A 26,195-nucleotide genomic window follows, 5' to 3' on the forward strand; every position below is an offset into this window, starting at 1 on the left:
GAGCGGAGAGCTCGAGCTACCGCTATGTTCTTTCCTCATGTCAATATAGTATAGTGTTTAGCTCAACAAGCTTGAACGCCGTACTGTGACTAATACCTCCCGATTGGTGTCGTTCAGAGTTCTATCTTCCAGCAGATGAGAATTAGCGCGGCAACAGGGAATATGTTGCTGCCACACCTTCTTCGTCGACCCTGAACTGGAACATGCGCAGTTGAAATGTATGCTCCACTTCGTTGAGGCCACGATCATGCTTACAAACATGAGTATATATATCTTCATATTGTCTCTGAGAACATCGAGCAGCCTTAGGTGAGTCGAGTGTCTCTTCTGCAGAGCTCCTGAGCCATTGTCATGTCAACCTTCATGCATTCCACATACCTGAATCAGCTCGTGAATAAGCCGCCTTCGCTTCTACGAGCTTCGCCCTGTCGGCATTCTGGATAAACCCTGGAAATTCTTCGACGTATCTTCAACTTGTGCGCTTGGCCCATGCGTTATCCCCGAAGCTGTCTATATAAAGACTGACTGATTACGGTCTCATGGACTCTGTACGCTACCAGCAGCCTACACTATAGCAAGCTCACAGCACTACAATGTCGCAGGAAGTAGAGTACAGCGTCTTTTACTGGCCAGGCATCCCGGGTCGAGGCGAGTTCACCCGACTGGCTTTCGAACACGCCAAGACCAAGTACAACGACATCGGTGACATTCCTGAACTCCTTCGACTTCTCTCAAACAAGGATGTCCCGGGCATCGCAGCTCCCCACTTTGCCGTCCCCGTCCTCGGCGTTCGAGACAAGAGCATGGACAAGATGCACTACATTAGTCAAGTTCCAGCTCAGCTCAGCTTCCTTGCTCCTCGACTCGGACTTCTCGGCGATGCAGACAAACTACAAGGTCTCGAACGAGATGTTGCGGTAGCTCAGATCTATCAGCTCTGTGCTACAGCCCTCGATATGAACACCGAAACGCACGACACGCATCACCCCATCTCGGTTTCTAGCCTTTACGAGGATCAGAAGAAAGAGGCCAAGAAGAGGGCTGCTGATTTCAGGACGAATCGAGTTCCGAAGTTCTTGCAGCTTTTTGAGGTTGCGTTGAGCAAAGATGGCGCTGGAGTGGATAAGAAGGATTCTGGAAAGAAGAGGATGTATGGAAGTAAGACGACAGTGGCTGATCTGGCTGTGTTTCAGGTATTGGATGGGTTGTTGTTCGCTTTCCCCAAGTGCTTGGGCAAGCACAGGAGCAGTGGAGAGTACAAGCATGTCTTCGAGCTGTATGACGAGATTAAGGGCGAGTTGAAGGAATATTTAGATAGCGATAGGAGGAGGCCTTATTCGGACGGTATCTTCAGACACTATCCCGAGCTCGACGATGAGTAGCTTTGTATCTTCATACCAACGTCACAACGGCCAATGACCAGCAACGTCGTCCTCGCCTTGCTGGACAAAATGAGGCTAAAACGGTCTCTGCCTTCAAGTGTCGGTGACCTCCTTGAGTCGATTCAGGGCGATACCAGTATCATCTTCAGTGTTACGTCTTGCTCGCCATTGCTTAAAGTCGGACCAGAAGAACGCGCAAACCCGTTAAACAGGCCTCAGTCCAGCCCTAAGATATATCCATTGGCTCCTGAGAGCATGTTTTGAGATTGCCGAACCCAGTCCAACACGCACGCACATGTGCAGCTGCAGCAAACACAACTGAGATTGCCGCCGCTCGAAAAAGCCTCAAAATCCGAATTTTTTGGCTCAACGTTACACAACGGCGGGGAAGCCGGCAACCAAATTGACCGGCCACGCGCACAACTATTTTGACAGGGAGAGGGAGTTTCCCGAGAGCTGACTGTTGAACACGACATCTGTCTCTTTCCCTCTCTGCCTTGCCTTGTGCGGGGTCCAGCTTTGTTTTCTGCTCTCCCTCGGCTATCTCTCTTTCTTCCTGCTTCCCCTAGCTTGGGTGTGGCAAATGTGCCTCAGCGACCGAGTCCGAGTCGAGCATGCGTGTGTTGTTCTCGCAGCTGTGTGGTCTTAGTGATCTCTTGCTTTTGCGAAAGGGTCAGCTGGAAGAAATGTGTGCCGGGTCTCCCTTCGCTCGTCCCTCTGTCGCTACGCGGGCGAGTATAAAGTCTGAAGCAGCTAGAAGTGTCTCTTCATCATCGCCAACATCGTACACCTCCCTCCTTTCTGCACCACTTCTGTTCAAAGGATTTTCTCGAGATGGCTCCAGTCGCAGACACCAAGCCCTCCTCTTTGGAGCTTTCGGCTCTTAAAGACAACCTCATGCTTATGTAAGTCCAGCAATCTTCGCATGACACCGAACAGCGCTGTCGCTGCTTGTAGTCATCTGGCGTCAGCAGTGGAAAGCTCTGTAGCGGCGAGGACATCCATTCATTTTCATACGTCATCATGAACTGACATTTCTCCTCTTGATTCACCTTCTCCTCTTCTCGCAGGGCTACCCACAAGAAAGAGCTCGAGCTGATCAAATCCGCTCCCTCCGCCCCTGGCCCCGGTATGGCCCTCGTCCATGTCCGTGCCACCGGTGTCTGTGGTTCCGACGTCCACTTCTGGAAACACGCTGGTCTTGGACCCTGGAAGATCGAAAACCAATGCGCTCTTGGTCATGAATCCGGTGGTATCGTCATTGCCGTCGGTGAAGGAGTCGACAACGTCGCTCCTGGTGACCGTGTCGCTATCGAACCCGGAGTCCCCTGTTTCAAGGCCACTTGCGACTACTGTCGTACCGGCAAGTACAACCTTTGCCCCACCGTCGACTTCTATTCCGTCCCACCCAAGGATGGCACCCTCAAACGCTACCACGAACATCCGGCAGGATGGTTGCACAAGGTTCCTGACAACATGTCTTATGAAGAGATTGCTCTGCTCGAACCCCTTTCCGTCACCCTTCAGGCAACTTTGCAGGCAGAGATTTCGTTGGGTACTCCGGTATTGATCACTGGTGCAGGACCTATTGGTATTGTCCAGTTGCTCTGTGCATCAGCAGCAGGAGCTACGCCCATCGTCATCACTGATGTCGTCCAGGACAGACTCGATTTTGCCCAGAAGATTGTTCCTGGTACATTCACTTACAAGGTCGACCCTAAGCTTAGCCCCCTCGAATCAGCTACCGAAATCTGCAAAGTCTTCTCCCGCGCTTCCGGAAAGCACATCGCCGAGGGTCAAAAAGATGTGCAACCAGCAATCACAATGGAATGCACTGGTATCGAATCTTCCGTCCAAACTGCCTCGTACGCTACCGCTGCCAGCGGTCTAGTATTCGTCATTGGTGTCGGTGCAAGCTACCAACAGATTCCCTTCATGCATCTGTCGACGAACGAGATCACACTCAAGTTCTTGTTCAGGTACAGAGACACTTGGCCAAGAGCTATCAGGTTGGTTAGCAGCGGAAAGATCGATGTGAAGCAGATCGTCACGAGCAGATTCCCTTTGGAAAAGGCAAAGGAGGCTGTGGAACATGCGGCTGATAGGACTAAGTTCAGTGTCAAGACTATTATCTATGATGACCTGGAGTAAGCATGAGGTGTTCGCAATCGTAGGGTCACCCTTTCTTCAGCTTCCGTAGTCGAAAAGTCTGTCTCAGGTTTCATGTCATTCGTGATAATATCCAGTTGGTTTTAAAGGTGATGTTCTCCGTGCGATTGGCAGTGATCCTTCGTGCCAACAAACAAGGGGGAGGTAGTGTGTGGTATCAACATGATTGCCTTCCACGCATCTGAGATGTTCGTCCGCTTTTGCACAAACACGCCGGGAAGCGAATGATGAATGTGTGGGATCAACATCATCGCTATCTACGTGAGGAAGAATCATTCCGCTGCCGCTCAGACACGGACCGGACACAGAACGACGATTGCGGGGGATTGCGTGAATTGCATGTGTACAGCGCAGTGCTTGTCCGCTTCCGCATGAAGACGGAATCAGCGTCACAGCTTCTTGGGAGGATAAAAAATAGCATGGAGAACGTATGGGATCAACATCATCGCCTTTTGCTCGCCTGATGCGTTCGCTCCGCACCCGAACGGGTCCTAATCCCACCCATACTTGCTTCGCTTCCCTCCCGCATTACTCTCACCTCCGCTGAGCAAACTCCTGCAACCATTCCGGCTCAATAACACTCACAGTCCTAGCGAAAGTCTGAGTAGTTAACACCAATTCTTCAAACAAGATCGCATCCATCTTCTTCACCCCACCCTCTCTCGCCAATTTGGACGGGTGCAGTGTTGACGAAGGATGAATCTTAAACGTGTTTCCTGTGCTGCTGAGGGAGGAGGAGGTGATGCGTTTATATGTGTTAGGGGTGGAAGGGTTTTTGAGCGCTGCGTTGGAAATTCGGCCTTCGAGAAGGGATTGTCGCAGTCCGGTGAAATGGGTATCTTCTTCTGAGTCTGCGTCGGGATAGAGCGAGCTGGAGGAAGAGGTGGTTTTTCGGGTGACGAACAACCCATCTTGGTCAACGCCACCGGTGGTCGAGGAGGTGGAAGAGTCGGATTCAGAGTCGGGATCGGAGTCATTGTGAGCGGTGCCGTTAGTAGAAGAGGAGTTGGTGGGGAGATCGTCATCACAAACGATCTTCTGTTGACGACAGATTGTGCGAAGTTGCTTGCGAATATGAAGCACGTTCTTGACTGCCTTTTCGTGTACGTAGTGGTTCGAACACCATGCTTTGAGTTGTTCTCGGCCTTCTTTTTCGATGGCCTTTGTGTCGAGTTTGCTGTCTTTCCTCGCTTTGGCCGTCTTTCGAATTTCATCCGCCTCAGCGAGATAGGAATAGAGAACGGTGAGAAGCGTAGCATGATCGCCAGAAGGATGCATGAAAGTAGCCTTAGCCTTGTTCGCCTCATCTCTCTTCTCGGGATCTGATGGGTCAACAAGAATCGACCTGTCGCTTGAAAGAATTGCAATCAAATCTCTCACTTGTCTAGCCACCGTTGGCCCTCTCTCCCCAGCAGCAATAAGCGAGCGGGAGTAGGCGGGAGAAACGGGTAGCATCGCCATCTTACTCCCAATCGCCGTCAACACGAGTTTTGCGGTCGGGGTCTTTTTCTTCCCTTCCTCAGCCCCACCACTTCCATTGACAGGAGCGGTAGTTTTGATGTCGAGTGCACCAAGTTGAATCAACTGCAACACCGATTCCTGCAATCCGTTCCTATCAGGTTGATCCAACCAATCAAACGTATACGGATCCTGCCCCATCGCACACAACTGCAGCACCGCGGCCGCCAAGTCTGTCCTGACGATCTCTGGAACCCCTGCCAACGGAAGCCCCTTAAATGTCTCCTGCGTGTAGAGACGATAACATTCACCTGCGCTTTCACGACCTGCACGACCAGCTCTCTGTCTCGCAGCTGACTGACTGATCTCTTGCACCTGGAGGGTTTCGACGGCAGTACCAGGTGTGTAGACTTTTTCCTTCGCCAAACCGCAGTCTACGACGAAGACGATGCCAGGGATAGTGATGGATGTTTCGGCAATGTTGGTTGCAAGAACGACTTTGCGTGTGCGAGGCGGGGATGGGCTGAACACTTTTGCACTTGCGCTGGGACCCAGAGCTGCGTAGAGGGGGGCGATCATGAGGGACATGGGGAGTGGTCTGGATTCTGCTTCGGCCCATGCGGGGAGTTCGGAGGAGTAGAGCTCGAGAGAGCGGGCGAGGGTGTCGATCTCTTCTTGACCCGTCATGAAGACGAGGATGTCTCCTGGCGGGCGGGAGACGTGGATTTGGAGGACAGTTCGGAGTGCGGCGTCGGTCCATACTTGTGCTGGTTCTTCGGTGTGATACATTGAGACTTCATGTTGCCGGCCTTTAACGTAGAGGATCGGAACATCTTGTTTGCTGTTTGAGGCAGCAGCGATGGTGGGTTCAGCAGCAGTACTTTTGGCTGCAAGAGCGGTGGAAGGGGTAGCGAAGAAATTTGCAAAGCGATCGGCGTCAAGGGTTGCAGACATGACAATGATCTTGAGTTCGGTCACTTCTGGCTCGTTGGTCGGTTTGTTGCGAGCGAGCCAGGATTGACGAAGCACTTTGCGTTCGCGCTGAATGCGTTTCGCCAAGCCCAGCACTTGATCTGTTCGAAGTGTGCGCTCGTGAGCTTCGTCAATGATCAGAACCGAGTACTTAAGCAGCAGGTTTGACCGCAAAGCAGCTGCGGAAGAAGTTGATGCTACCGCGTCCGCTGCCTTACTCGGCTCGACGGCAGCCACATCACCAATCATCTCTCTCAGCACCATACCGTCCGTCATGAACTTGACTCGTGTGTTGCGTGTAGTGCGATCCTCGAAACGAATGCTGTATCCCACTAAGCCACCAGCTGCATTCCTGGCTTTGCCTTTGAGGTTGGGGAGCAAAGCAGGGTCAGGCTGGCCCATCTCAACTGCGACACGACGTGCTAGCGATGTTGCTGCGACTCGACGAGGTTGTGTGATACCGATCATCTGGACGGGTGCTCGACGTGCGAAGCCTGCTTCGAAAAGGAACTGAGGGATTTGGGTTGTTTTACCGGAACCAGTCTCGCCGAGGATGACGACAGTGTCGTGCTTGCGAACAGCGTCGACAATGGCTTCTTTGCCGGATACGATGGGTAGTGCAGTGCGAGATTCCATGATGCGAGGGTTTACGTTCTTGAGTGCGTCTCTGATCCATGCTGACGCTGTGGCATTGGCTGAGACAGAAGAAGCATCTGCGGGGTCCGAAGGCCGTTCTTTGCGTGAGGGTGAGGGTGACGCTGAGTAGGATGCCGAGCTTGAGCTGGGCTCATTGGTGCCATTGGGCTGCTTGGAGGAAGGACTCGATCCGTTGCGCGCAAAGGCGGAGGGAGCATTAGCGTACTTGCTCTTCTTCTTCTTCTTGGTGGGCGAGGAGTTGGTAGAAGTGGAGGGAGATCTGGGCGAAGCAAGGCCGTTCTCTCTTAGCCGCTTCTTCTGAGGCGACCCATTGAGCGACGCCATTATCCGCTACGCTGTTCTGCCCTCGTCAGCTGGATGAAGACGGGTGAAGCTGAAGAGAGAGGATGATGTGAGGGAGCGAAGGGTGCGACCACAAACGGGAAGAGCTGAACAAACACCCCCTGCAGCCAACAAATTCAAAATCAGGCTCGGATCTTCTCAAAAAAATGGCCGACTTCCGGAGTCCAAAAATCTAATTTTGTGAGTCAGGAGGGCTTGACATCCTTCTGTTAAACTTTTCATCGTCATCTTGCTTTGACAACTAGAACACATCGTATCAGTCGCCGTCTTGGTTTTGCCACCAGAAGACGGAGCAGGGTGGACCTCCAGGAGCACAGCCAATGATAGTGACTCGAAACATCTGACAGCTAAGGACGGAGGTCGGGCCAACGAATACCGAGCACAGCCTCTCGGCGGATCAACATCTCGAACGAAAGGGCTAACGCTGCAACATGAAAGCGTATTTGTCAGTGACATCAAGGCTCTAGTACGATGATCAAGAGCGTGTGTTTAACTCTGTTGGAGCTGAGAAGAAGTGGAACAACGTTGTCCGGCGATTTGCGCAAGTGCAGATGCCTGCGGTCGGATAAGTTGAACAGCAGAGTCGACGGAAGTCCTTGGCTGTAAGCAAAAGCGGAAAAGAGGAAAGGTCTGTCCTGAAAGCTGTGCTCACTTGGCCATTTCATTCGTTCTTCGACACCGAGAAGGAACAAGAGTTTCCCGTCATCAACCAGACCGAGCTTCTAGTTGCCAAAGCTGTAGCGGCAAACACCACGGCCCACGTTTCGACGTCATACTGCACTGTATTGACAGACGCTTCTTGAGATGATGCCTCGTGGGCTCTTGGTTGATTGTGGTGGCGTATTTGTTCCTGCGTGTGGTGGTGCGTATCCTGCCATTGACAGCTTGTGTAGAGAAGTGTTGGTTTGCGGAGATGCGCCAACCAAGTAAACGCTGCCTGCAAGATGATCCTTCACAGCTGTCAACTTCTTGTGCTACCAGCATTTCCAACCGCAACTCTTTCAATTGAGCCTCAACAGCCTGCAGAGGAGGAGAAGCATCGTCTGTTCCATGCTTTCGAAGGTGGTATCGACTCGAGGCTGAAGCTATTGTGACTCGGAGCAGGGGCAAGTATCACTTCGAAGGTCAAGCGACAGATGTTAGTCCAGGCTATGCATACACGAACGATTGTTGGCTCGGTTTGAATTTTTTATACTGCGAAATGGCGGCTGTCGATTGTGTTCCGACGCCATGACCTTTTTTTTTTTTTTTTTTTTTTTTTTTTTTTTTAATACTTTTTCTTTTTCTTTTTCTTTTTCTTTTTCTTTTTCTGCATGTTAATCATTCATCAACGATCTTATCTACACTAAGGATACCAGTCACAGTAGCTGTCATTATACTAGTTTTCTGGGTGATCAGCAAGTGCATGCTTGATGGATTAATGCAAGCAAAGAACGAGTGGGAACAGCATAAGCAGTTGTTGCAGCAGCCGGTTTTGCGCTTTAAAAAGGAATCCGAAATTTTGTACACCCGTCAGCGTTCGGCACACAGAAAAACGCACACACGCAACACTGCCAAATGCACGTGCCTTCTTCTCCGCCGCCTCATCCTTAGCATCCCTTCCCATTCATCATCACTATCTCTACTCCTTTCTCCACTATCTCTACTCCTTTCTCCACCATCACATCCTCCTTCAACTCCCTTCCGCCGCTTGACGATAACGTATCTACATAACACGCCCCACTAAGGTAGCACACAAAGTGGCACCCTCGAGCAACCGCAGTATCATCGTACATCGGACCCACCCGCATCTTGCTTTCCTTGCAACAACCAGCGGTTTCCAACATTGCTCCGCCGCGCTTTACGTCAACCAGCCGCCTTTGCTCATCTTCCAGTCCCACTCTTTATCAGACTCTCTAGAGACTCGGGAGCTCAGGTGTCAACCTCAGGGTATCTTATATTATCGAATCAAGATTAGCTTCTTCTCACAAGAACTTCACTCATTTCCCCTTTTACAGCACCTCCAGAAGCATCCCAATAGAGGCACCGGCACCGGCACCGGCACCGGCACCGGCGCATCCTATCTACAACATGTCGGCCCTCCCATCCAATCCGCAACGCACGCCCTACAGCGTCCTCAACCAGACCTTCCTGATCGACAATGCCTACGAAATTACAAAAGACCTCGGCCAGGGCGCATACGGCTGTGTAGCAGCCGCTACCCACCGTTCCACCGGCGAATCCGTCGCTATCAAGAAAATCACCAACGTATTCACCAAAAAGATCCTCACCAAACGTGCCCTTCGCGAAATCAAACTTCTGCGTCACTTCCGCGGTCACAAAAACATCACCTGTCTCTACGACATGGACATCATCGACCCTACCAACTTCAACGAAGTCTATCTCTACGAAGAGCTCATGGAAGCTGACCTCCACGCCATCATTCGATCTGGTCAACCGCTGTCAGATGCTCATTTCCAGAGCTTTATCTACCAGACTCTGTGCGGATTGAAGTATATCCATTTCGCTTCGGTGCTTCATCGTGATCTTAAGCCAGGTAATCTTTTGGTCAATGCGGACTGCGAGTTGAAGATCTGCGATTTTGGGCTCGCAAGAGGGTTCGAAACGGATCCAGAGCTCGCGAAACAGGCTGGTGCGGGAGGGTTCATGACAGAGTATGTGGCGACTAGATGGTATAGAGCACCGGAGATTATGTTGAGTTTCCAGAATTATACAACGGCGATTGATATTTGGTCGGTAGGGTGTATTTTGGCGGAACTGTTGAGTGGTAGGCCCATCTTCAAGGGTAGGGACTACGTTGATCAGTTGAACCAGATCTTGCACTATTTGGGCACGCCAAGTGAAGAGACGTTGAGGAGAGTTGGTTCGCCAAGAGCGCAAGATTACATTCGATCTCTGCCTTATCAGCCGAGAATTCCTTTCCAGAGGTTGTATCCCCAGGCAAACCCGCTAGCGCTGGATCTGTTGGAGAGGATGCTGGAGTTCGATCCCGCCAAGAGGATAAGTTGTGAGGAAGCACTACAGCATCCTTATTTGGCGGTTTGGCATGATCCGGCTGATGAACCGACTTGCCCCCGACGCTTCGATTTCGGGTTTGAGAGTGTGGATGAGGTGGAAGGGATGAAGCAGCTGATTTTGGAAGAAGTCAGGAGCTTTAGAGGTGAGGTGAGGAGACAGGCCAGCTTGGCGCAGCAACCGAGGAGGCAAGAGTCACTGCCGATCCCGACAAGGGAGGACATTCAGAAGAGTAGTCCCACTGATGCCGATGGTCCGGCGGGTGGATATTCGGTGTTGGGAGCTAGTGCCGGGATTATTCAGGGTGGAACGAACTCGGAACATGGGAGTGGAATGTTGAGCGAGGCTTGCGTTATGGAGGATCCGGCGGAGAGCTTTGAGAGGGAGCTTCAGCAGGGGAGATAACCACGGCTCAACGTTGTCTTAGATTGGTCTCGAAATATATATCATCTCATTTGCAACACAACGTCGGGGCTCCACGTAAGTGTGTGTATTGCATATGATTTATTAAGCGCAGGTACGAATGAGGTGCGATTACCTACTTCTGATAGAATATTCTTGAAGTATTTTAGCGGACTACGATCAAGCAACAAGACGGCTTTCGCTGTCAACGAACACCTTGGCCTCTTTATCAGCCTTGACGACTCCGGCCTTCTCCAACAACTCGAGCGTCTCCTTGATGACATCCTTCGAGACTGTTTTTGTATCTGTGTTCTGTCCGGCACTAGGAACCTTTACCCCTTCCGGATTAGGAGTCTCTTCACCAGCCCATCTGACCGTCTGCAGCCAGCTCTCCACATCTTCCTCCTTGTACTTGTGAAGGTTGACAATAAACTTCTTTGCTTCTCCATTCTTCCTAGTCTCTGGGTTCGCGAACTGCTTGATACTCTCCTGCAGCTTGTCCAAGAACTCTTTGAGCTTGCCCGATCGACCATCGTCAGATTTAAGCGCAGTGTTCGACGAAGCGGCAATGGTCCAGGAGGGCCAAGGAGTGGGAACCGAACCAATGAACCTAACCTCCCCCGAATCAGCATACGGCTTCGTAGTGTACCATTCCCACATAAAGCACGACGTATCGTACGGCTCTTTGCCATTCACTCCATCGCGAAGGTTTTGGAACGAGTCATTGACTTTAAACTCGATCTCGCCGCCTTGGCCCTCAGCAGAAGTGTTCCAGCCATGCTGGAGAGCCATGACGCTAGCCATGATTTGAGACCCACTTCCGATTCGGGAGATACCGATCTTGGTGCCTTTGAGATCGGAGATCGATTTGTACTTCTCAGCGTAGGAAGAGGTGCCGGTGATCACGGCCCAGTTGAGAGAAGTGCGGACATAGGAGCCAACAAGCTTGTAGTCGTCACGGCCTTTGGCGATACCGGTGATGAGAGCTTCTGTGAGAGCGACGGCTACATCGATCTGCTGGCCCTCTGAGTTGGAGGCGTCGAGCGAGGTGAGCATCTGCCCGGTGCCTGAGGGCTGGGAGACAAGGTTGAGGTTTTGCTGACCCCATGGTGTGTCGGCGAGCTGGAGGAGGGGGGCAGCGAAATGTTCGGGCACGTAGCCGACGCGAAGGTTGAGGTTAGACATCTTGACTTTGGTACTGTTCAAGCTTTGAGTTGACGATTGTTGTGAGGATGAGGGTAGACAGGGCGGAAGAGAGGGGTAAGTTTTATAGAGTTCGAGATACAGTAGTCAGGCTTTCGAAGGAAGGGTAGGGAGGAGAAGGTTCGTGCGGTCGGCGGTAGGGCCAAAATACTGTACCGTAAGGGAAAATGCATGAAATCGAGTCTAAAAAAGACTATCTTGAAAAGCAGACGAGTTGAAGATGCGTCGGCATCTCAAGTAAGATGCACATGTTACGGCCGAGACATTGAGACACGGGAGGCTCACGTAAGCGAGAAGTACAATGAGGTACGTAATTGTTGTCATGGTGACAGCACAGTGGCACCCGGTATCATAGCAACACAGGAGTACAAATGAAGAGACACATCCTGCCTCGAATAGGACCAGAGCAGTGAATGGAGTATATATATGTGTTTGTCATTCAGTCTCACATCATGAAAACCAAGCATTACATAGAACATACGGCTGTGGTAAAGGGAGTCTGATCGTGACCCCGATAACGCCGTATATTAATTGTTATCTTCATTTGATTAAGAGTCTGAAGAAGCTATCACCGAGCTAACCGAAACTCGCCGACAACCATGGTAGAAGACACCGAAACGAGGACCAAAGGAGGCAGAAAAGGCAAGAACACCCAGGTTCGGGTCGATAATAATGCCACGAGCGAGAACGAGCCGGAGGCCATCAATGATGAAGCCGACGAAGACACCGATTCCGACTCCGACTTTGATGATGGTGACAAGCGATATAACTTTCGCACCCTAGCAAAGCTCCTCGAACCCGTGCCAAAGCTCACGTCACGAAACTATCATAGCTGGAGCGCCCACGTGAAATCTTTCCTCCGATCCGTGCCTCATGCGATGAAACATCTCGAGGGAACGTACGACAAGAAACACCCGAAATGGAGCCGCTCCCTCGACGATGCTTTAATCAACGCCCTGCGTGGAACAATCGACACTACCGGAGAACACAATGTAAATTACCTCGTTCTAGATGTAATCAAGGAGTACCTTACTTTCAACCAAGTGTGGAGAAAGATCGAAAACAGTCTCACGAATGAAGCCACCAAGACGTCTCACAGACTTGCGCTTATCTCGCAACTCAACGATACAAAGATGTTTAACTCGGACGCCAGAAAGCTAATTCAAGAGATCCGGTCCATACAAACCGAAAGCAGCCTCCTCGGCAAACCATTCGCCGATGATACATTGTTCTTGGCTCTGCAGAAATGCACGATCCGGCATCCGGTGTACAAGGAGACGGTTGCCACCGTCCATCAAATCGATTTCAACGCCCTTGCCACCGCACTAAGCATCCGGCAGACCGCTGTCGAGAGCGTCCCCGCACAAAGGATCGACCCTCGACAAGCCAGTGCTAGAACCGCCGGCAACAACGATCAAAACGAACGGGCCGGAGAGACCGAAGCCGAAGCCGACAACAGCCACGCGAGCTCGAGGAACGCAAGCAAGTCATGCCGAATCCGATGCTGGGTCTGCAAGCGACCGGGACATGGTATCAGTCAATGCGACGCCTTGGTTACCATTCCCAAGGACTCCCCCCTCGCTGAACCTAAATAGGAAGCGTGGTGCTCCCTCACCCTCCCAATGAAATGGCAGGACCCCTCGAACACAAAAGAAACAGCTCATTGGATCTTGGACTCGGGGGCGAGTTACCATATGGTGAACGACTACAGCATGCTCATCCACCCGAGAACTTGCCGAAAGCGGATAATTACCGCCGGAAGCGAGGTCTTGGAAGCGGCAGCTATAGGAGATGCAAGCATATCAACAGATTACGGGGAAATCTCTCTGCAAAATGTATTGTATGTAAAGCACCTTAATGTTAACCTTCTGTCAACAAATTCATTAACGGATGAAGGAGCACGAGTGATATTGGACACAACCGGCGGCCAAATTTTTCTAACAAACGGCATGACACTTAAGATTGCAAAGAATCGCGAGCGAGGACTTCTGGAGTTCCGAGGCGACACATGGCAAGAAAGTGCGATGGCCACATCAGCACCATTGTTTGAAGGTGTTGATGAGGAGTTCGAGCATATTGAGAATGAGCCGAAAGTTTCAAAACAACAACTATGGCATGAGCGTCTCGGGCACCCAGGAAGAGATAAAGCTAAGGCGATCACAACCAAGTTAAAGGATAAGCATACCATGAAATTGGATCCAAACACCGCTCTGACGTGTGAGCAGTGCGTACGATCCAAGAGCACAAGCGCTCGGATGGGGAAAGGTAGCAGCGAAAGAGCCGTAGGGCCCCTGGATCTTATCCACGTCGATCTAATAATAGACTCGTCCCACGTGACGGAGTACACATGCACGTTGGTGCTGGTCGACGATCATAGCAAGTATGTGTATGCACAGCCATTGACACGAAAGAGTCATGCCTTTATGCAACTCAAAAGGATTGTTTCATTCCTGGAGACACAGACGGATCGGAAGCTAAAAGCGATCCGATCCGATCAAGGAACGGAATGGAAAAGCAATGATGCATTAGAATGGTCGTTAGAAAAGGGCATAGAGTGGCAAACCACCGTAGGGTACAACAGCAAACAAAATGGACGGGTAGAAAGAATGAACAGGACCCTTGGAGAGAAGATGAGAACGTTGCTAATGCAGAGGAGACTACCGAAGAAGTTCTGGCCATACGCGATCAGAGCTGCGGCGTGTCATGGGCCTGGATGCTCAAGAAGCAGGAGGGTCATGGGTTCATATGGAAGGAGCACAGGTATCAAAGACCTAGTCGATACCAGTAGAGAGCATGGTCGTAGTGCAGTCTCCATGGAGACCACGGACTCCTATGGATTCACATGCAAAGGAGAACCGAGCCACATGCGAGGAGGACCAGGCACAGCCACAAGGAGGACCAAGCTCAAGGAGCAGGCACAGCCACGAGGAGGACCAAGCTCAAGGAGCAGGCACAGCCACGAAGAGGACCAAGCTCAAGGAGCATGCAGATGGTTACCACTCAGGGGCTCGAGAGACAGGAAGTCGACACAGGTCAAGAGGAGGAGGAGCAGTGTCGAAGGAGTCGACACAGGTCATGAGGAGGAGGAGCAGTGTCGAAGGAGTCGACACCACTCAAGAGGAACAGGGGTGCCAAGCAGGAGAGGCCCCTGAGCAGTACTCGATGAAGAAAGTACTCTCTGGAGAGAGAGAGCAGGAGCAGCATCGCTGGCGATGCTGTGAAGAGGTATATAACCATGCTTTCTCATCATCATAGGTCGAGTGGATCCCCATCCACTCTACTCACCATAACTAGTTATCACTTCAGCATAAGTATACATTAGTTTCAGTCAGCATAGCAGCAATCTATCAAGGTTGCTCCTCATCGTAGTGTGTGTGTTGTATCACCACTACCTGACGTCCGAAGGCGCCCATAGCAGGTTAGCGGTCCGGATATAGATAGAACCGAAGGCAGTAGTCCACTGCGGTCCGGGGATCACTTCAAGCATCAAGTCAACACACTGGACACTCGTGTTGACGCCACCAACTTTATCACCAACACCATCAACCTCATTATCATCGACGCCACCAACCTTATCACCAACACCATCAACCTCATTATCATCGACATCACCAATCTCATCACCAACACCATCAACCTCATCATCATCAACACTCACACCAGACCTTGGTGTCATCATAACATTGATATTGATCGTGCCGAGCTACCCCTGAACGGAGTGTCCACAGAGGTCAGCCGAAACCTACGATAGTATATACAACGAACGCCACCTGCTGTCACTGCACAACTTGATAGTCACCGATACCGAGACAATAGCTGTCACACAGTTTAATAGTCACCGAGTATCTCGACAGACCGACCTGGGTTTCAGGCGCGAGACCCCTGACATTAGAGTGGATCGTTCAAGCAGCTCCTCACGATCACCATGACGGACCCAGACCTCAACAATAAGCTCGATAGACTACTCACTCTATTGGAAGCACAGCTAGAGCTTACCAGACAGGGTCATCGAGAGGAACGATTACAACGAGCTCAACTGAGCAGGGAGGAGACAATGGACCTCTCTCACTCAGAAGACCAAGCAGGAGGAGGAGATGAGTCTATGATAGGAGACCCACATACCCCTACTCCAGCTCCACGACCAAGACGATCAGTCTCATTCAACCTGGATGAGCAGGAGGACATCAACTATGAGAAGTATGCTTCACCTACTGGGCCAAGATATGTCAAGACTAAGCTGGACCCCTACAGCAGGACTAGGACGGACCCTTACCCCCTGGACCACGAGGAGGATACCAGCATCATGGCAGAGCTTAACCGGTCAAAGCCCATTGCCACCCCCTTTCCAAAGTTCAACCCCCGAGACATGGAGATCTTCATTCTAGAAGCCGAAGCATGGTTTAAGTTCAACCAGGTGTATGAGCAGTCTAGGATGATCAATCACATGGGTGCTCAACTGGAAGGGACAGCAAGAGAGTGGTGGACCTCCAAACTCCGTATTGATAGAGCTAGAGAAGGAAGGTTGTTCAATGATTGGCACTACTTCACAGAGCGACTGTCAGAGCAGTTCAACCCACGCAATGCTAGGATGGAGGCATACAACAAGCTGTTGGCTCTCAGACTCACAAGTGATGCTCCTGGTGCTGCCACACGTCATGTAGAGCGGTTCAGAGACTTGGAAGGACAGGTCAACCTAGATGACAACGAGCTAGTGATTGATCTCTTCAGAGGTAGTCTCACTCGCAGCATACAGGAGAAGTTCGAGAGGAATCCACCTGGGAAGAGATGGGAGTGGTATCGAGAGGTTGAGGAGATCGATCGACAGAGGATGCTACTACAGCAGTCCTCGGCTAGACACTCACTCCCAAATGCCACGTCACCTCCACTAAGAACTGGGTCTCGGCCAAATCAAAGTTCGATCCCCATCCGACAACCCACTCAACCTTATCCAGCTCGATCACCAGCACAAGCAACTACACAAGCAACTACACAAAACCTAAACAGACCAACTAACCGACCCCTTCCTCATCAACCCACCCAACCCTCGAAGCAAGGAAGCCCTGCTCCATCAGGTATCAACACCTGTCATGTATGCAAGGGTATCGGCCATTGGGCCAGAGACTGCCCCAGCAGGAGGGTAAACCCTCTTAGCTCTCGACCCATGGGACCAAAGGTTATGGTCACCACAGCAGACCCCTTCGAGGAGGCCACCGACTCAGGAGATGGCCCCACAGGCAGCACTGAGACGGGTGACCCCGAGGCCATGGACCTCAGCTCATACCAGCAACCCATGGACCCCGATCACGAGGAGGAGCACGATGATGATGACGACGAGGGAAACGTCAGTGGGGTGATGCACTGATGGCATGCATTGCTCTACAAACCTCCTCGCCATCACTCTGTATATATCAAGATTGTCAAGTATGTTTCTCTACCAGTGGAGGCAAAGCAGTACTGGAGCTCTCTGGAATGGTTCAAGACCATCCTGCTCGGATACTAGCTGATACCGGTGCTGGTTTGTCCATAGTCTCAGATTCTTTCATTAGTAAGTACCAAATACCCACAAAACCCATAAAAACAAGATCGATCCATGGTGTCACCGGGCACCAACTCTCCATCAATAGTTCTGCGAGCATGCAGGTATCTATTGGTACACACAATCTGGGTGTGGTCGAAGCTTCAGTGGCCGACACTGCGGACTATGACCTCATCCTGGGGTTCACTGAGCTACGGAGGCTCAAACCCACCATACAATGGGATACGGGCCAGCTGGAGTTCAAGACTCAGGAGCAGGACCGACCCCCTAGGAGACCCCCTGAAGCAGCAAGAGCAGGGGACCTAACCATGAGGAGACCAACCCTTCATGGTAACGAGTTTGTCTCAGCAGAGCGCATACTACGAGCAGCTCTGGAAGATGGACCCATAGGGTTCATGCTGTTAGAGGAGCCACCATCATCACTCCCGGCCTTTGGTTTTGTACCTACAGGCGCAGACAAAGGAGTCGAGATGGAGGTGGAGGTAGATAAGGTGGTGACGGCTGCAGACATACCAAAGCCATACCAACACCTGCGAGATGTGTTTGATGAGGTGGAAGCAGACAAGCTGCCCCATCATACCGAGCATGATCTCCACCTCGAGTTGATAGAAGGAGGTAAGCCACCTCAAGGGCCCCTATACCTTAAGGGACCCAAGGAGATGTCCGAGTTGAGGAGATACTTGGATGAGAACCTCGAGAAGGGGTTCATAAGACCATCGAAGAGCCCGGCACGATCACCAGTGCTCTTCGTACCAAAGAAGGATGGAGGTCTCAGACTCTGTGTGGACTACAGAGGTCTCAACGAGATCACTGTCAAGAACAGGGCACCATTGCCCCTCATCGAGGAGCAGCTGTTCTTACTCAGGAAGGCAAGGATCTATACCAAGCTAGACCTTAGAGCAGCATACAACCTCATCCGGATTGCTAAAGGAGATGAATGGAAGACAGCTTTTGGCACGCAGTTGGGACTCTATGAGTACCTAGTGATGCCCTTTGGCCTAGCCAATGCTCCGGCTCACTTCCAGTCATTCATCAATGACATCTTCCGAGACATCATTGGAGTATATGTAGTGGTATACTTAGATGACTTCCTGATCTTCAGTGACACTGAAGAGGTACATGTGAAGCATGTCACCGAGGTCCTCACTCGCTTAAGGAGCAACAGGCTCTTTGCTAAGCTGTCGAAGTGTGAGTTCCACACCAAGACAGTCGAGTTCCTGGGGTACATCATCAAGCCAACGGGCATAGAGATGGACCCAGAAAAGGTGCGCACTGTCAAGGAGTGGCCAATGCCGGAGTCAATCCATGACATCCAGAGGTTCCTGGGTTTTGCCAACTTCTATCGAAGGTTCATAGCCCACTTTGCTCGCATAGCCAAGCCCTTGACAGCACTGGTAAAGCCTATAGAACGGTTCAAGAAGTTCGAGCTACCAGAGGAGGCCCAACAGGCCTTCCACAAGCTCATCCAGGCCTTCACATCAGCAGGAGTGCTTCAGCACTTCGACTACCACCTTCCAACAAGGTTGGAGACTGATGCAAGTGACTTTGCTATAGCAGGAGTACTCAAGCAGGAGCATGAAGGACGATGGCATCCAGTGGCCTTCTACTCTAGGAAGATGTCTTCTGCCGAGAAGAACTATGAGATCCATGATAAGGAGCTCCTAGCTGTGGTCGCCTGCCTCACTCAGTGGCGACACATGCTAGCTGGACTACCGAACCAACTGGTCATCCTCACTGACCATGAAGCCCTCAAGTACTTCAAGTCACAGAGACGCATCACAGGTCGACAAGCTCGATGGGCAATACTACTAGCAGACTTCGACTTCATATTGCAGTATCGACCAGGAGACAAAGGTGGTGAACCCGATGCTCTCACCAGAAGGACAGACATGCAACCAGCCGGTGAAGAGCAGGATCACAATGTGAGGCAACTACTGCCTCCTCGAGTGTTCAAGGAGACAGCAGACCATGACTCGCTCCTAGTGGCCCCCATGATCTCGATGGAGTCCATAGCATCAAAAGGTCTCAAAGACCTGGTCAAGATCTTCCAGCCTTTAGACCAAGAGCTACAGGAGATACATAGGAAGAAGCCTTTCGAACTCAAGGATGACCTATGGTACAGTGGAGGAAGGTTGGTTATCCCCAAGGTGATCATGCCAGGGAGGACCAACAACCGACACTCAAGGAGTGCCAAAGAGGTAGATGGACAGTCTCTCTCTGTAGAGCATCTGCGATTCATGGTGATGACCCAATGCCATGATGGTATCACTGCTGGACACGTAGGAAGAGATGCTACCATCAAGGCAGCTCAACGACATTACTGGTGGCCAAACATGACAGCTTGGATTGCAGACTATGTAGCAAGTTGTCCTGTATGTGCTAGGTACAAAGCTCCTCGTCATCGTCCATATGGTTTGCTACAGCCACTAGCAACCCCAGACAGGCCCTGGGGCTCCATATCCCTCGACTTCATCGAAGGACTACCAACATCGAAGAAGTATGACTCCAAGACCTATGACTCTATCTTAGTCATTGTCGACAGGCTAACCAAGTTTGCCATACTAGCTCCAACCCATAAGACAGTCACGGCCAAACAGACTGCAGTATTGCTATATGGACACATGGTTAGACTCTTTGGATATCCAGATCACATGGTCTCGGACCGAGGCAGGCAGTTCATATCAGGAGCATGGAAGGCATTTGCAGAGCAAATGGGTGTGAAGCACTCACTTAGCACGGCTTACCATCCTCAAACTGATGGTCAGACAGAGAGAGTCAATCAGGTCATAGAGCAATATCTCAGGATGTACTGCAACTATGAGCAGAATGACTGGGCCAACCTGCTGGACACTGCGGCCTTTGTATACAACAACACGGTCCACAACAGCATTGGTGTCTCACCATTCTTTGCATGCTATGGATGGAACCCCAAAGCTCATCCTGACATCCCTCAACGACTAGGAGTCAATGATCCAGGTCGCTTCGAGTACCTCATGGATGGAAAGGAGCGTTGCAAGTACCTCCAGGAGCAGATCAGAGAGGCACAACGTAGATCAGTAGACCAGTATAACAGGAAGCACAAGGACATTGAGTTTAAGGTGGGTGATATGGTCTATATCAACCGCCGAAACTGGAAGACACGGAGACCCACACCCAAGTTGGATACCCGGTTTGCAGGACCCTACCCAGTTCAGGAACGAGTAGGACGCCGAGCTTACCGAATCACATTGCCAGCAAACCTTAGGGTGCATGATGTGTTCCATGTCTCCATGCTCGAGCCAGCAAGAACAAGTTCTCTTCCTCAACGTGCTGAACAGCCCACCATGCCACCACTTCCAGATGAGGACCTCGACTTCGAAGTCGAAGCACTCATCGACAAGCGTTCACACAATGGGACTACAGAGTACAAGGTGTTGTGGAGAGGGTACTCAGAAGAAGCTGCTTCATGGGAACCAGTAGAGAACCTCAACTGTCCCGACCTCATCCAGGAGTATGAGGAGTCGGAGGGGGGACAAGTGAGTAGACAGAGTGGAGAGAGGAGGAGAGAACAGGAGGAGTAGAGAGAGGAAGAGGAAGGAGGATGACGTCGAGAGAAGGAGGAAGGATGATGTTGGCGATGTTGTCAAGGAGGAGGAGTCAGCATGAACCAGACCAGAGCATGCCTCGACGGAGCTCGGCTCTTAAGAGGGGGGTAGTGTCATGGGCCTGGATGCTCAAGAAGCAGGAGGGTCATGGGTTCATATGGAAGGAGCACAGGTATCAAAGACCTAGTCGATACCAGTAGAGAGCATGGTCGTAGTGCAGTCTCCATGGAGACCACGGACTCCTATGGATTCACATGCAAAGGAGAACCGAGCCACATGCGAGGAGGACCAGGCACAGCCACAAGGAGGACCAAGCTCAAGGAGCAGGCACAGCCACGAGGAGGACCAAGCTCAAGGAGCAGGCACAGCCACGAAGAGGACCAAGCTCAAGGAGCATGCAGATGGTTACCACTCAGGGGCTCGAGAGACAGGAAGTCGACACAGGTCAAGAGGAGGAGGAGCAGTGTCGAAGGAGTCGACACAGGTCATGAGGAGGAGGAGCAGTGTCGAAGGAGTCGACACCACTCAAGAGGAACAGGGGTGCCAAGCAGGAGAGGCCCCTGAGCAGTACTCGATGAAGAAAGTACTCTCTGGAGAGAGAGAGCAGGAGCAGCATCGCTGGCGATGCTGTGAAGAGGTATATAACCATGCTTTCTCATCATCATAGGTCGAGTGGATCCCCATCCACTCTACTCACCATAACTAGTTATCACTTCAGCATAAGTATACATTAGTTTCAGTCAGCATAGCAGCAATCTATCAAGGTTGCTCCTCATCGTAGTGTGTGTGTTGTATCACCACTACCTGACGTCCGAAGGCGCCCATAGCAGGTTAGCGGTCCGGATATAGATAGAACCGAAGGCAGTAGTCCACTGCGGTCCGGGGATCACTTCAAGCATCAAGTCAACACACTGGACACTCGTGTTGACGCCACCAACTTTATCACCAACACCATCAACCTCATTATCATCGACGCCACCAACCTTATCACCAACACCATCAACCTCATTATCATCGACATCACCAATCTCATCACCAACACCATCAACCTCATCATCATCAACACTCACACCAGACCTTGGTGTCATCATAACATTGATATTGATCGTGCCGAGCTACCCCTGAACGGAGTGTCCACAGAGGTCAGCCGAAACCTACGATAGTATATACAACGAACGCCACCTGCTGTCACTGCACAACTTGATAGTCACCGATACCGAGACAATAGCTGTCACACAGTTTAATAGTCACCGAGTATCTCGACAGACCGACCTGGGTTTCAGGCGCGAGACCCCTGACACGGCGTTCAAAATAAACCTCACTCCGAGCGTTGATAATGAATTCCCTTATCAAGCGATGTTTGGCAAGTCGCCGGAACGAGCTTTAAAGCTCCTACGAGTGTTTGGTTGTCTGGCATGGGTAAACGTACCCAAAGTTAAACGGGACAACAAGAAACTGGACCAGCGAGCCGTCCCATCCATTTTCTTAGGGTACAGTCTAGAAAGGAAGGGCTGGCTCTTCTACAGCCCGGACTACAATCCGAACATCTTCTGGAGCAACTCAGCAAAATTCATGGAATCAAAGTGCTGGTCAGACAGAACAGAGTGGCGACCGGTTGACACAAAGGCACCCCCAATGATGATGACAGAGGAAAATTTCGAAGATCTAGGATACAATAAGGAAAATATATTCGACGAAACAGATGAAGAGCCACTACGAGAATACATGGATATGGAGACAGATTCGGAAGAAAGATTAAGCGAAGGAACAGCGGAGGTGATGGAACAAGGACCAATCGCCGAAACTCAAATTGACAGCAAATTCTATGGACTCGTAGCGACGCGACCGGAATGGAGAAAGAACCTGGACCCAACCATACATGAAGCAATGAGTGGAAAGGACAGGAAACACTGGGAGGAGGCCATGCGAAAGGAGCTGGATGGATTGGAGGCGATGGGCACATGGGAGATAGTCAACCTCCCAAAGGGTGCAAATACTGTCGACACACGTTGGGTACTCAAGATCAAAACCGATGCAAACCTCGTGCCGACAAAGTTCAAAGCCCGGCTCGTGGCACGAGGTTTCACTCAACGCGAGGGCATCGACTATACAGAGGTCTTCGCACCAGTAGCACCCATCCAATCCATTCGAGGGGTGATCGCTGTCGCAGCAGTACGAGATTGGGAAATGGATTCTATCGACGTAAAGCAAGCGTACCTGAACTCCACTATACACCATGATGTATACCTCAAGCCCCCAGTAGGAATCGAAATGCCACCCGGAAAAGTGTTGAAGGTAGTGAAAGGACTGTACGGTCTGAAACAATCGGGCCAAGAATGGAACATTGAGTTAGACTCACATCTCCGGATGATCGGATTCCATTGCATGCCGAGCGCACCATGCCTATACTCAAGAGGGACAGGCGACAAGATCACGATCATCACAGCATACGTGGACGACATGCTAATAACATCACCCAGTCGTGATGAAGTAGATCGCGCAAAGCGAGAGATCATGGACAAATGGGAGACGCAAGACAATGGAAGGGTCAAAGAATTTCTGGGTATCAAGATCACACGTGATAGAAGACGGAGGAGGATATCTCTGGGTCTAACGGCATACATCAAGGAAATGGTGAACAAATGGTTAGGAGGAGCAAACGAGAAATCTTGGGTACCCATGCTGAGTGTAGCGAACGTTGCCGGAGGCGAGCGATGTGAACCTCAGCGAGCAAAGAAGTATCAAGAATTGGTCGGCCAACTATTATGGGTCTCCAACACAGCCCGACCAGATATTGCCTTTGCCGTCGGCGTATTGGCGCGATATATGTCGATCCCGATCGACAGTGCATGGAAGGCAGCCATCCACGTGGTAAAGTACCTGAACCAAACGAACGAATATCAGTTGCACCTAGGAGGGGAGACAAACGAGCACTCGGATACACCGGTAACGACGTATACCGACGCAAACTGGGCATCCGACCCCACAAATGGACGAAGAAGCACCTCAGGGTCGATAACATATGTATATGGGTGTCCAGTGAGTTGGAAATCACACGTTCAGAAGTGTGTGGCATTGTCGGCAGTCGAAGCAGAGTTTGTCGCCGCTTCCGAAGCGGTACGAGAAACCTTATTCTTCTCATATTTGCTCCGGGATTTGGAGACCACGGACGTTCGGCCCGTACTATACACAGATAGCCAGGGGTGCATACAGGTGAGTAAAGATCCAGCCAAACATTGGAAGTTAAAGCACATCGACACACAGTATCATTTCGTTCGCGATCATGTACAAGAGGGCGATGTGGAAATCAAATATGTCGGAACGGCAAACAACGTTGCAGATGTCTTGACAAAACCCTTACAGGGTCTTAACACCTCACGATTGGCTAGGATGATAGGACTGGAGATCCTGCCGAAGGGGGGAGTTGAAGATGCGTCGGCATCTCAAGTAAGATGCACATGTTACGGCCGAGACATTGAGACACGGGAGGCTCACGTAAGCGAGAAGTACAATGAGGTACGTAATTGTTGTCATGGTGACAGCACAGTGGCACCCGGTATCATAGCAACACAGGAGTACAAATGAAGAGACACATCCTGCCTCGAATAGGACCAGAGCAGTGAATGGAGTATATATATGTGTTTGTCATTCAGTCTCACATCATGAAAACCAAGCATTACATAGAACATACGGCTGTGGTAAAGGGAGTCTGATCGTGACCCCGATAACGCCGTATATTAATTGTTATCTTCATTTAGACGCCTCTCAAGTTACTCAGGCCATCGCCAAGACAATGGAATCTTAGTTGGCATCACCTCAAAGATGGGCTTGATCCACTACAGCCACGTCATCCACTACAGCCACTTCTTCCATTACAGCCACTTCTTCCACTACAGCCACGTCATCCACTACAGCCACGTCATCCACTACAGCCACGTTATCCACTGCAGCCACGTCATCGAGGATCGCACCGGGTGTGAAAGGTCAGATTCGGCTCTTTCCGAACACCGAACATCGGAAGGTGGTTCCGAAGTGATCCGACGTTCGATAGTGAAAGGCAAGATAATCGGGCTGCCCGATTCTGAGATATTCCAAGACTCAGCACAGACCATCCTGCCAAGCGCACACCGCTGCTTTACCCCGAATCGCACACACGCATCGGCACGCACACTACAAGCCTCCACCCAAACATCATCCCCATCCTTTCGCATCTTCATCCCGGTTCGCATTCAACCACCTCCTCAATCCGATCTTCGACTTTTTTGTGCTTCCATTCGTCAGGATGTCAGCCAACTCATCCCGCCTCAACGAGGTCCTATCCCTCCTCACCCAATCACCTCCCGGCCAAACATCGCAAGTCTACCACGATCTTCGCGGCATCCTCTTCGACGCCGAGTCGAATGCTACCGACAAGATTGACGACGCTAAGCTGCAATCCGCCGCTGCAGTAGCACTCGAAGAATACAATACTCAACAGCTTGTCACTGCTACCCTGCCATCCAACGACGCAGCCGTCATCATCTGTCAAGCCGGTCACGTGCCAGGTAACACTTCTGATGCAGGTGCAGGCGTGAAGCGATACGTACATCCCAAGTTGGGCAAGACGTTCTTGTTTGACCATGTCAAGAGGACCATTAGCGATGTGAAGGACCTAACAGTTGCGGATGAGAAGGCGGAGGAGAAGAGGAAAGCGTTAGAGAAGGCACTAGAAGAGTACGTCAAGGATAGGTATCCGGATGGAGTCAGCTCTGTTTTCTCCATCTCAAGCGCACCTGTGAAGGCCGAAGAAGAGGATGAGTTGGCGGAAAAGGTCAAGAAGGCCGCTGTCGAAGATGCAAAGACGCCTGCGGAGAACACTGCTGCCATCGGTACCGAGGATGCTGATGAGAAGATGGATGATGAAACCACCGCCACCAAAGAAGAAATCACCGAAGAGAAGGAGGAGGAAGAGAACGCGGTAGAAGATGACCCAGCAGAGGCAGTTGCTGCATCTGAAGCCGTCGAGAACAGCACCAACACTCAAACCTCCTCTACCACAACCGCCGCACCCCCCGCCAAAACTACGTTCGCAATCCACCACGTCGGCAACCGTTTCAACCTCTCCAACTTCTGGTCCGGTCGCTGGCGCGCTTCCTACACCCTTGATCCCACCGTTTCACCCCCTACCCTCACCTCAACTCTCTCGGTACAAGTACACTACTTCGAAAACGGCAATGTGCAGCTGAATGCTGCTAAGCCTCGCACTTTCCATCTCACCTCAGACGGAGATGATGCAGAGAAGTTGGCAAAGGAGGTTGTCAAGGTCATTGCTGCGCACGAGGATGGATGGCAGAAGGGGTTGGAAGAGAGTTATGATGAATTGGCAGAGAGAGCGTTCAAGGCTTTGAGGAGGCAACTGCCGCTGACGAGGCAGAAGATCGATTGGGACAAGGTGTTGAACTATAAGCTTGGGGATGAATTGAGTCGGGCGTAAAG

At 51.2% G+C, this 26,195-nt stretch overlaps 9 protein-coding genes across 9 annotated transcripts; 7 read left to right on the forward strand and 2 right to left on the reverse strand.

The window, feature by feature from the left end:
* Positions 1-593: 593 nt before the first annotated feature.
* On the forward strand, positions 594-1,382 carry UHO2_01312 (uncharacterized protein; the record flags this gene model as incomplete). The annotated part of the gene is made up of 1 exon (XM_041553779.1): positions 594-1,382. One exon carries the CDS (start codon positions 594-596, stop codon positions 1,380-1,382), a length of 789 nt encoding a protein of 262 aa, XP_041409713.1.
* Positions 1,383-2,216: 834 nt separating this feature from the next.
* On the forward strand, positions 2,217-3,533 carry UHO2_01313 (putative xylitol dehydrogenase; the record flags this gene model as incomplete). Its single annotated transcript, XM_041553780.1, has 2 exons — positions 2,217-2,287; positions 2,453-3,533. 2 exons carry the CDS (start codon positions 2,217-2,219, stop codon positions 3,531-3,533), a joined length of 1,152 nt encoding a protein of 383 aa, XP_041409714.1.
* A 552-nt stretch (positions 3,534-4,085) lies between these two features.
* UHO2_01314 (uncharacterized protein) lies at positions 4,086-6,962 on the reverse strand (the record flags this gene model as incomplete). Its single annotated transcript, XM_041553781.1, has 1 exon — positions 4,086-6,962. One exon carries the CDS (start codon positions 6,960-6,962, stop codon positions 4,086-4,088), a length of 2,877 nt encoding a protein of 958 aa, XP_041409715.1.
* Positions 6,963-9,050: 2,088 nt separating this feature from the next.
* UHO2_01315 (putative mitogen-activated protein kinase MpkA) lies at positions 9,051-10,400 on the forward strand (the record flags this gene model as incomplete). Its single annotated transcript, XM_041553782.1, has 1 exon — positions 9,051-10,400. One exon carries the CDS (start codon positions 9,051-9,053, stop codon positions 10,398-10,400), a length of 1,350 nt encoding a protein of 449 aa, XP_041409716.1.
* Positions 10,401-10,577: 177 nt separating this feature from the next.
* Positions 10,578-11,582, reverse strand: UHO2_01316 (uncharacterized protein; the record flags this gene model as incomplete). Its single annotated transcript, XM_041553783.1, has 1 exon — positions 10,578-11,582. One exon carries the CDS (start codon positions 11,580-11,582, stop codon positions 10,578-10,580), a length of 1,005 nt encoding a protein of 334 aa, XP_041409717.1.
* Positions 11,583-12,199: 617 nt separating this feature from the next.
* On the forward strand, positions 12,200-13,195 carry UHO2_01317 (uncharacterized protein; the record flags this gene model as incomplete). The annotated part of the gene is made up of 1 exon (XM_041553784.1): positions 12,200-13,195. The coding sequence occupies one exon, from the start codon at positions 12,200-12,202 to the stop codon at positions 13,193-13,195; it is 996 nt and encodes a 331-aa protein (XP_041409718.1).
* Positions 13,196-14,393: 1,198 nt separating this feature from the next.
* UHO2_01318 (uncharacterized protein) lies at positions 14,394-16,962 on the forward strand (the record flags this gene model as incomplete). Its single annotated transcript, XM_041553785.1, has 3 exons — positions 14,394-14,771; positions 15,016-15,330; positions 15,493-16,962. 3 exons carry the CDS (start codon positions 14,394-14,396, stop codon positions 16,960-16,962), a joined length of 2,163 nt encoding a protein of 720 aa, XP_041409719.1.
* Positions 16,963-17,234: 272 nt separating this feature from the next.
* On the forward strand, positions 17,235-21,883 carry UHO2_01319 (uncharacterized protein; the record flags this gene model as incomplete). Its single annotated transcript, XM_041553786.1, has 3 exons — positions 17,235-20,651; positions 20,983-21,303; positions 21,548-21,883. 3 exons carry the CDS (start codon positions 17,235-17,237, stop codon positions 21,881-21,883), a joined length of 4,074 nt encoding a protein of 1,357 aa, XP_041409720.1.
* Positions 21,884-25,002: 3,119 nt separating this feature from the next.
* On the forward strand, positions 25,003-26,193 carry UHO2_01320 (uncharacterized protein; the record flags this gene model as incomplete). The annotated part of the gene is made up of 1 exon (XM_041553787.1): positions 25,003-26,193. The coding sequence occupies one exon, from the start codon at positions 25,003-25,005 to the stop codon at positions 26,191-26,193; it is 1,191 nt and encodes a 396-aa protein (XP_041409721.1).
* Between the last annotated feature and the right edge of the window lie 2 nt (positions 26,194-26,195).

Source organism: Ustilago hordei, assembly GCF_900519145.1.
Source record: "Ustilago hordei strain Uho2 genome assembly, contig: UHO2_contig_02, whole genome shotgun sequence".
Taxonomy (NCBI): Eukaryota; Fungi; Basidiomycota; class Ustilaginomycetes; order Ustilaginales; family Ustilaginaceae; genus Ustilago; species Ustilago hordei.